Below are 11,196 nucleotides of genomic sequence, written 5' to 3'. Positions count from 1 at the left end.
GCTACCACTTATAATTATTACGTAACACAGAGAGGAACTCTTAATTAAATACACTGACGGCCGTATCTAACCTCTTCAGTTCTAAAGAGAAGGGATGGGAAGGAAAGGGACAGGACGGGAAGGGAAAAGAAGGGAGGGGGCAGTCGTGTGGGAAGGAGAGGGGAGTTCACTGGAGACATAAGACATTAAAAAACAAGAGGGCTGCGGGTAGTTCAAGAAATTGGTCGCAATGTAAAGTGAGTTTTTACTTTATAGGCAGAGGCGGTGTGGTTGATGTGGTGGTGGTGGGAGGGGATGAGGGTGGGGAGGATGGGAGGTGGGATTACAAACATGGGGATTCTGTACATTGAGGATTTTGGATACTGGTGATTCTGTCAGTTGAAGATTCTGGGTGTCTGGAGGGTAAGGACTGGGGAGTTAGGGGTTCCGAAGGATAGGGATTCTGGAAGGTGGGGATTCTCTAAGCTGGCGAGTCCTTCGTTCACTGGGGATTCTTGAAGCTAAGCAATATGATAAGTAGAAGTGGGAATAATGACTAGAATAAAACTGGGGATTCTGGCCATTTTGGGAGAAGAAAACTTGAAAGCACTGTATTCGTGGAGACACCCCCACAGGGATTAAGGGCATCTGGCTATACATACCTGTACATTAGATAATATATATATATAGATATATATATAGATATATAGATATATATAGATATAGATATATATATATATATATATATAGGTATATATATATATATATAGAGAGAGAGAGAGAGAGAGAGAGAGAGAGAGAGAGAGAATGAAGAAAAGGCTGACTCATCTGGCGATTTTATAATATGGGAAGTCTGGTAAGGCAGTGGTTGAATATTGTAATATAACAGGACTGAGGATTCAGGAGGAAGAGGATTCTAATACGAGGTGAGGTTGGAGATTGTAACGGCTCAAGATTCCTGCATGGAGGGAAGCTGGAGACTAGTAGAGGGAGAAATGGTAGTGGGAGTTGAAGAATATGGTAGTGGTAGAAGTTGGATACTGTATTAAGAGGTGAAAAAAAAAAGAATCCTGTACGTGTGGATCCTGATGAGACTGAATAATGAAGACGATAAATGGGATGGAAATTGAAGATGTGGAAGCTGAGAGGGGAAGGGGACTCCGGTAGTTTGTAATTCTGAAAGTTGCAAAGTTAAGGAATATGGATAGGATATTTTGGAGTGGCGAGGCGTGGGGAGGAGAGAGAGGGGGAGGGGGAGAGGTGGCCATGTTCTCTTGAATACCTTGCCACCAAGTTTTGTTTAATGGTTCGCTGCTGAATTTAATGGGCGTCACTGTCACATATCCTATAAACTTTGCACACACACACACACACACACACACACACACACACACACGCACGCAAAATAACGCCTGCCACTCGCTCCAACTCCACACATTACACACGCACGCAGAAGCACAACTACACCACTCAAGGTTAAACTGATAAACGGAGGCAGTAAAACAACGCCCACTGCCCCCCATCCTCTGCCTCACTCACTTGCCCCTGTTATGCACACCTGACTTGCTTAGAGGAAAGTGTGGGGGTGGCCACGTGTTGACAGGTATGAGGATCGAAATAAAAAGGGATATTTCTCTTTCAACAACATCTACTATTTTAAACTGGCTCTTTTTTATGGTGTGTGTGTGTGTGTGTGTGTGTGTGTGTGTGTGTGTGTGTGTGTGTGTGTGTGTGTGTGTGTGGCCATTTGCTGAGAAATCTGTGGCTCGATATACAAGAGGTCATTTTCAACCAGCTGTCGTTAATCAAACACACAAATAAAACACATAACTAACAAGAGTGACACAGGGGAATGCCATCGCCCTTCCCCATAACCATTTCTAGAGGAGTGCTGGTAATTTTCTCAAGCACTCTATCGTATTTAATGACGGGAATTGGCAGTGGTGAAGGATTTGATTTTTACCGACAGCTTCTTGGAGTCGGGGTGAAGTTATTTGACTGACTTATTCTTGCCGCCTCCAGACGATTTTTCTCATCTTAGGGGAGACAGTTCGGAGTGAGGGGTCAATGAAGGCCATATCGGAATTTCTTAGTCCATAAAATTCTCTCTTTAGCTGAATACAAGCGTCTGGAGGTAGCATGAATGAAGTGAAGAATATGTCAGCATCGGCCTGTAGGTTAAAACTCTCTGTAATTTCCCGTCTATTTCCGTACAGTAATTAATTTAATCACTACCCCATAAACTTTTTCTCCCCAGGATGATCTCGCCTACTTTATAACCTATCTAAACATGACCCTAACAGCCAAACCATGCCTAACCTAACTCAGCGGATCCTAACCTCAGCCCTTCTGGAAAAATAAAAGCGCCCAAGCTGACAAAATATGCTGAATCCCCAAGTGATGAAAGATGCCTGATTTGTACCATAATGTGCTCCGTATAAATACTTGAGTGACTATTATTATTATTGTATACCGTACATAACTTTCCATACTGTAGGGCTGTAGGCAGATACATTTCCAACTGATGAAAGATGGCTGTTTTTTACCGTAGACTTACAAAACATTTTATTATTAAGGGATGGGATGAGATGATATGATGGAATACATATAACTGGAACCATCCGTGAAGAACAGGGGTATGAGACAGTTGCTCCTAAAACGCCATACACAGGGGAAGCACAGATCATTAAACCTCCAAAGCTGAGTAAATCTGATCCGGCAGTAGTAAAAATAAAACAAGTCATAGTACTGATGGAGCTAAGAAAGCAAAAATCTGTGCTGTATCTTTAACAAAGCCAGACGATCTTACTCAGCTGGTGACGGAAATCAGAGGAAAACGTATGCACATCCTTTAAAAATAATTCTCCTCTTTACTTACCTTTATTCAGTTTAATAATGACAGGATTAATACAGACACACCTTCCTAGAAATTCTTTTACTTACCTGATTTACTATATCCCTCCACAGTAACAGTGAGGAGCCGGCCGGGAACCACTCCGCCTTCTCGTCATCCACCTCCGTGTGTTCCTCCTCCACCTCCGCCTCCACCGTGGTCGCCGCCAATGGTCACATCACCTCCGCAGCCAGGCGAAGGAAAGGTAGGTCAGAGGTCATTCCCGGTGGTGGGGTGTTGGGGCAGAATCTGGAAGAAGTGGGGGTTGGAGGTTAGGGGAGTTGTGGGGTTGCTGGTGGTTGGTGATTCTGATTCTGGAGTGCTTAGTGTTGGTACAAGTTGATGATTCTCGTAATGGTGGTGATGGTTCTGGAAAGTCAAAGGTCATTCCAGGCTGTAAGGTATATGGGGTCAATCTAGGAATTTGGGAGGTTGAGGTTGGTGATAGTTGGTGATTCTGATTCCGGGCCTTAAAAATTCGAGGGGGCTGATGATTCTAGTAAGTTAAAGGTGATTCTGGAAGCTAGGGATCATGGTTCAGGTAGATGCTGGACTTTCTGGAAGCTGGGGATTCTGGAAGTTAAAAATTCTGAAAGGGAGTTGAAGCTATACACGTGGATGTCTCTTCCGTGGGGACGTGGAAAAAGGTCAGAGTCACCGGAGATGCGGCTGGAAGAGTCGTAGGCTTAGCGGAAGACTGGAAGATTGTTAAAAGCTGCGGAAGACTGGAAGACTGTTAAAAATTCCGGACGACTGTAACATTGCTAAAAGTTGCTGGAAAGACTGATGAAGGTTCTCTGGTTGAACTAAGTGGTGTGGTGTGTTTTTTCTAGTGGTTTTGATTTACTGGGCTCACGGTTGGAAATGTTGTCGGTTTTGTGGAAGAACGGAAGACTGTTAGGACTTAAATACTGGGAGATAACGGATGGAAGGGGACTTGGTTGTGGTGTGTGTGTGTGTGTGTGTGTGTGTGTGTGTGTGTGTGTGTGTGTGTGTGTGTGTGTGTGTGTGTGTGTGTGTGTAATATTGGCTGAAACTGGTATTATTACTGAATTGGGGCAAGACTGTAAAAGGCTCAAAGAATCTTAAAATAATACCTATCGACTGCACGAGGGTCACAAAGGAAGCCACTGTATATCTGTCAAGCAACAATTTTCCCCAAGAACAAGACACGCAACAATCGAAGTTACAGTACCCAAGTCCCGTATTTCCCTGTTGGATGATCTGGAACAAGGAAGAAACATAATGTGTCCAGGTGTCTGTGTCACATCTGAATTAAGTGATGGTGATGGATGCAGTGAGTGTGTCAGGTGGTGTCATTTGAGTCTTAATTGCCTGTGCTGATGGGCGTCAGATGGTCACTTGAGCCTTAATTGCCTGTGCTGATGGGTGTGTCAGGTGGTGTCACTTCAGTCTTAATTGCCTGTGCTAATGGGTGTGTCAGGTGGTGTCACTTAACTGCTTGCCCTGAACCCTTTCAATCCAGCGAGGTATATTTCAATCTATTCTTGCTATCTCCTCATAAATTTATTTAGCGCAGGAGACATTTCGAACTGGAGGGGTTTGATATCGCCTTCATTTACCCCTTCACTACTACAGGTCCGTCCAAAGCAGAAGATAATGGATGGATGGAAGCCTGACTGAAATAAGAAATAAGTCACCGAATCTGGGAAGTTAAGAATGGGATGTTATTGGGTTAATGGGAGGCTGATGACGCTATACATGTGGTTGGATGAATTGATGGTGAGTTGTGGGTGGTAATGTAGTGATTATTTGAGTTTTAACTGAATGTATATGAGAATGGAATGATGCAAGGTTAGTGGAAGGTTATAAAAGGAGTTAGTGTTGAATTAAAGGATTGTGCTTTTTTTGTGGGAGGGTGTTAAAAGGTGATACTGTTGAATTAGCTGATGGTGATTTTGAGGGTTTGTTAAAAGGTGCCACTAATAAACTGTGGTGGTTTTTCAAGTGTTGTATGTTGCTTTTTTGGGTTGTGTTTAAAGGTGCTACTATTAAATAACTGATGGTGATATTTCAAGTGTGTTATGTGGTGATTTTTGGGTGTGCTAAAAGACGTTGCTGTTAATGAACTGACCATCTTTTTTATGGGCGGGGAGGGGGACTTATGTGGTTGTAATATGTTTTAACCCCTTCAAACCGATGACACTTTATTTTACTCCCGTTATCTCCAAACGATTTTATTCAGCTTTAGGTGGGATCTCTGGTGGTGAAGTGGCTGATGAAGGCCACATTTAACACGAGTTTCAAGAGTCCATCCTAACCTTAAGAGAATCGTTCGGAGGTGGCGAAAATAAAGAATAATTCACGTCCTCGGGCTGAAGGTGTTAATTTATAATCTTTTAAGATGACATTTTATTGGTGTTATTAATGGTGCTTCTGTCTGACGTACGACTTTTTGTATTTATCTATTGTATTTATTTTTATTATACGTATGGACGAAAATGTAGGTTGACTGACAATAGGCTGGTGAAGTTAATGATGCTGTTGGGTTAATTAGCCCTGGCTTTGTGGTTTACGGTGTGTGTTGGCCAGTGGTTGGAGTCATTTAATTTACTGCACTATTGGCTGTGGATATTGGACACTGGAGTGGTTGGAAATGTTACGGCGTGATTGCGCGATTATCGAAGTTGTTGTTGTTGTGGTGATTGGTGGTGTCATTCAATAAACCAACTAAATGATGGAAAAATAACGAAGAGAGAGAGAGAGAGAGAGAGAGAGAGAGAGAGAGCAGTAGTTTTTCTCAGTTGCTAAATTAACCAACTAATTGAAAAAGACGTTGCCAGTTTGAGGTAGGTGATGTTGGGCAAGTGTGAGTCAGTATGTGGGTGGTTTAGTGTATTTTAATTTTACCTCCAAATGTACCAAATAATCAAAGTAACAGAGTAGTCAGGGTGAGGGAGGTGATGTTGACATAATGCGACTGTGTGTGTGTGTGTGTGTGTGTGTGTGTGTGTGTGTGTGTGTGTGTGTGTGTGTGTGTGTGTGTGTGTGTGTGTGTGTGTGTGTGTGTGTGTGTGTGTGTGTGTGTGTGTCTTAGCTTCCAAATGAATTAATGATACTTTTTTCACCTTTATCTGCCCCACATTTTCGTCCTTTAGCAGTTTATTTCCCGTAGCTCACTGGCAGAAAGGGACAAAAACTACAATTCTACATCCTCTCCACAGCACTTCTTCGTGACTAGCATCATTCCAGTCCTAATCTACTTTCGCAGTTCAGCATTAAGCATGGAGAGAGAGCGATCCTAGGCCAAGTAAAAGGAGTATAAGGTGGTTCAGTAGCCTGGTTGAGATAAACATAGACAAAGTAATAGTTTTCCTTAGCTTCGAAATTTAGTGAGCAAGTCGACCTCTCTCTCTCTCTCTCTAGCTCCCAAACTAAGCAACACACATAGGTAATAGAGACACCAAGTTGAGGTATGGTGCGTTGAGGAAGGTGTGTCATCCCAGGTGGCCATCCCAGTCAAAACAACAGGTGACTCACGCACAGTAGATGGTGTGTGTGTGTGTGTGTGTGTGTGTGTGTGTGTGTGTGTGTGTGTGTGTGTGTGTGTGTGTGTGTGTGTGTGTGTGTGTGTGTGTGTGTGTGTGTGTGTGTGTGTGTGTGTGTGTGTGTGTGTGTGTGTGTGTGTGTGTGAGAGAGAGAGAGAGAGAGAGAGAGAGAGAGAGAGAGAGAGAGAGAGAGAGAGAGAATGACGATCAGCTGGGGTTCAGGAATAGAAACTTATAAAAAAGGTTGAGGTGCTTTGAAGTGGTCGCTACTACACCGTCCGCACCACTACCACACTTCTACCACAGCTACCACACTTCTACCACCGCTACCACATTTCTACCATAACTACCGCACTCAACCACCACCACCAGCACGCTACCATTACTATCGCACGTTTGTCACCACTACAACACTTAACACCGCTACCAGATCACTACCACACTTCAACCACAAAACCGCACTTCAGCCACCTCCACCATACTTCCACCACAACCACACCTCTACCCTCACTACCACCACTACCACACTTCTACCACAAAATCACACTTCAACCACCACAACCACACTTCTACCGCCATTACCACACCTCTACCGCTACTACCACACTTTAACCACACAACACTTCAGCCAACGCTACGGTACTACATTATTATCACTACTACAACATTTTTACTATCACTTTCACACCTACCACAACAACCACGTTTCTACTTCCACTACCACACTACTACCGCCACACCCACACTTCTACCACCACTACCACAAGACCAGCACTAGTCTACCACAATTCTACCAATACTACCACCACTACTACCATTACCACCACCACTTTTATGGCTACCACCTATACAACTAATACTACCACAATCACATCACATTCCCGTCCTACAATACGACCAATACCACAACATCGCCGCATCACCACTACCACCTCTACCACACTCCTTCCACACCTTTACCACAGTGCCATTTATACCTCCCTACTACAACACAACTGCCCTCCATGCAATCTCAAACACACACACACACACACACACACACACACACACACACACACACACACACACACACACACTCACTCATCGCCACTCCCAGCTATCACCACCTTCATCACCACCAAAAACATAAACCACACCGCACATTCCACACCGCCTCTACCACCACATCACAAACATCCACTACCACATTAACCACTCCTACCACACCACTACCACACAGATGTACCACTTTCACCAAACACACTACCGGAATTCCTCTTTCACTTCATGCATTCACATCTCGCAACACGCACCATCAGCCCCACCACCACTACCACATGGCTGTCTGTACTACCACACAGCTTTCTCTGCTACCACAACACCACACCGCAGTACACCAACCTATGCTACCACAACAGTTACTACTACTTCACTTTCTCCACTACTAAATTCAGTACCACTACCACACCACACAACACCAAACTACACTGCCACTGTACTTTCTCTCTTACCATCTTATACCATACACCATACCTCACCACACCACACACATTACTTACCAAAACCATAACACTACCACACCACAACATCATACCATACACCAAAACCACAGCACACTACACGCATCACATACTTTACACCTCTGCTACTACTAACAATACTACCACTACCACCTTTATCACCATACCCATCCTGCGACCCCACATACCAGTCACCATCACCGGAATCTCTGTTATCTTGTTACCATCACACCTACCATACCATACCATACAACCCACGATAAAACCACACCACACACTTCTGTCCTACCATACTACTACTCATTACACAACACGCCTCATACCACACCTCTACCACACACACCACACCACATTCTAGCAAACTACACCTCTAGCAAACCACACTTTACCACACCGCACCAAAGATATACCATACCACACCATTCCTCACACTGCATCTCTACTATACCACGACACCATACCTCTACTACACCACATCACATCTCTACCATACTGCAATCCTCACCACATCACACCTCCATCATCCCACACTTCAAAACAGACCACACCAGCACACCACACTACACAACACCACATTACATTACACCAAACTACACCACACCACTCTACACATTACATACCCTTTAGCACATTACAATTTCTACTCATTTCATAACAATACCACAGTCAGTACCGCACTAACTATCTTGGTACAACATTAACCACAGAAAACACCACACTACTAACCACCCTACATTGCCACAACCATCACCACACTACCCACCACCGCACTGCCACACTATTAACTACACCACACTGCCACAACCATCATAATACTACCACACTAAACAACACAATACCAAAACTACACTACCACATCCAACTCCACCCTACCACACCACTCTTACTACCTTACCCCTAATTCTAATGATGTGGCAATTAAAATATTATGAAAAAAATGAGGGCGCGCGCGCGCACACACACACACACACACACACACACACACACACACACACACACACACACACACATTGGCCTACAGATGAGAGATGAATAAAATAATTATCGACAGGACGTGAATAATCCCTGAACCAAAATACGCTAACCAGTGAAAGCACCATATAGGGAAATTAACGCCTTCAACCAGGGCATTTTCTATTTCATCCTTGCTGCTATTGGACAGTTTTATTTATTTATTTATTTTTTACTTTGGAGCACCCTGGTAGTGACGGGGTTAATAAAGACTATGTCCAGCCTCTCCAGTTTGACCTTAGTAATAAACAGGTGAATGAAGGCTTTACTTAATCTCTCCGCTCGGAAAATTTAATAAAATCGTACAAGAGAAAGACAGTGAAAGTGAAAAATACACCAACCCCCTTAATTTGGGAAAAAAAAAAAATCCCTCCAAAACTGAATAGAATCACATGAAATTATTAAGAATGGAAACTAAAAATCACGCCCTCTAGTTGAATGGGTCAACTCATTTGCCTACCTATACACGCTTCGTCCCCGTTTCATTCACGCCGCGTAAATGTTTTGGCAGAATAGCTAATATTTTGGGCGGACCACACACACACACACACACACCACCCTGCATACCACTCATATTCCCGTCACTTTCACTCGGTTTCCGGACTCTGACGCCCGTGATGACAACACGTCCATTCTGCGACCCGGAACCAGGCCATCCCATTACCGCGCCATACATTATCCCAGTCTGGCCAATAAATCCGCGTTGCATTTAGTTGTATTTTTTTCTTTTCCTTAATTGCCCGTCCTTGTCCGCATCCGTTTGGCTACGGATTTAGTTTATTTGTCTCATAAAATAACGTAGCACAGTTGAACGAATGGGAACGGACGAAAAGCCATTAAGCTAAGTAAAAAATAATATATACCAAAGCGACGAAAAACCAATGAAGCGGAAAACAATTGAACAACTGTAATAGCGGAGGAAAAGCCACTGTGACTGGAAAATAAAAAAAAACGGAGAAAACGCAAGGACGAAAAATTGAAAACTAAAAAAAGGATAAAAAAGGAATGGCTACTGCAAAGGAAACAAAAAAAGGACGGGAAAAAAAAAAACGGACGAAAAGAGACACTGAGAGGGGTGGAAAAAAAAATAAAATAAATAAAATATAAAGGCAAGGGGCGATCACACTGGGATTGTTGGGATTCGGCGCGCGTCGCTTATTCATCAAAAACGGAATTAAACCCGCAGGGCATACTTCGCTGAAACGACGGGGACGGGGGGCGGTTATGGGAGGTTTATTTTCTCGCTGCTGACGGGGTGAGGGCTAACAATTATAACCAGGAAGTAATCTGCTTTATCCTTTCTACCTGCAGACGATTTTATTCAACTGACGCACTTTAAATTCTACCTCTGGACGATTTAATTAACTTTGGAAACGTGATTTTTTTTTCTTTTTTTTACTCTTGCCACCTTTAAGGAATTTCGTTTGAGTTGGAATTTATTTTTTATTTATTTTCACTCCTTCCAGACGATTTTATTCTGATTAAGAGAACTCGCGGACGAAAATTTTGCATCCTTCTTGCTACTTCCAGACGATTTATTCACCTTAAGAGAACCTGGAGGCATTTTTTTTCTTAATTACAGACGATTTTATTCAGGTCAGAACCCAAAGACGTAGTTTGTATTTTCTCCCCATTTCCAACACACTTTACGCCACTTAAGTCGAATCCCATCATATTAAAAGGGTAAATGAGGGCTATATCCAACCCACCAAATTCAAAGTCCCTCCAAGCTGAATGAAATCGTCTGGACAGAGAGAGAGAGAGAGAGAGAGAGAGATAAAATGGCGTCCTCGGGCTGATAGGGTAAGTGGCGCATTTTTCGGTCCCCGGTTTTCAATGGGACGGCGAAATGAGAGCGACAGTGAATTGGAGGAAAATGAGAGAGAGAGAGAGAGAGAGAGAGAGAGAGAGAATGGTGGGGGGGAGGCGTAATGGCATGGGAGAGAATGGTGTGAAAATATGGACGAATTTTCAGGACTACAAAAAGATTAAAATGGCTGGACGCAGAGGGAAAATAATTATTCATTGATTTGTAACTCTGTATCTCTGCGGAATAATTCACACCACCACTTCCATCGGCCCTCTTACAAGAGCCCGAGTCTCTCTCTCTCTCTCTCTCGTTCACGCCATGCCCTGACGAGTTTATTCTGCTTGGGATAGACTTTTCGACCTGGGGGGGGGGGATTGATGCAGAGTATATAAACCTCTTAAATGCGGAACTTTTCGTTTTAAGATTGCACTTTCCTGATTATTTAGTTTTTGTTTTTACTGGGGATGTTATATAAAACTTAAAAAACCCATTCAG

The 11,196-nt window shown here is 43.3% G+C and overlaps 1 protein-coding gene across 1 annotated transcript in view; it reads left to right on the top strand.

The window, feature by feature from the left end:
- LOC145393546 (uncharacterized) overlaps window positions 1-11,196 on the top strand; it is a 356,676-nt gene that overhangs the window by 216,184 nt on the left and 129,296 nt on the right. The window contains exon 3 of the mRNA XM_080267697.1: window positions 2,947-3,077. Coding sequence (XP_080123823.1) covers window positions 2,947-3,077 — 131 coding nt within the window. The remainder of the gene's footprint in view (window positions 1-2,946; window positions 3,078-11,196) is intronic.

Source organism: Coenobita brevimanus, chromosome 24 (genome assembly GCF_032717465.1).
Source record: "Coenobita brevimanus isolate Jiangsu-jjx chromosome 24, ASM3271746v2, whole genome shotgun sequence".
Taxonomy (NCBI): Eukaryota; Metazoa; Arthropoda; class Malacostraca; order Decapoda; family Coenobitidae; genus Coenobita; species Coenobita brevimanus.
The sequence above is the reverse complement of the archived record's forward strand: the minus strand, read 5'-3'. Positions and strand labels throughout refer to the sequence as shown.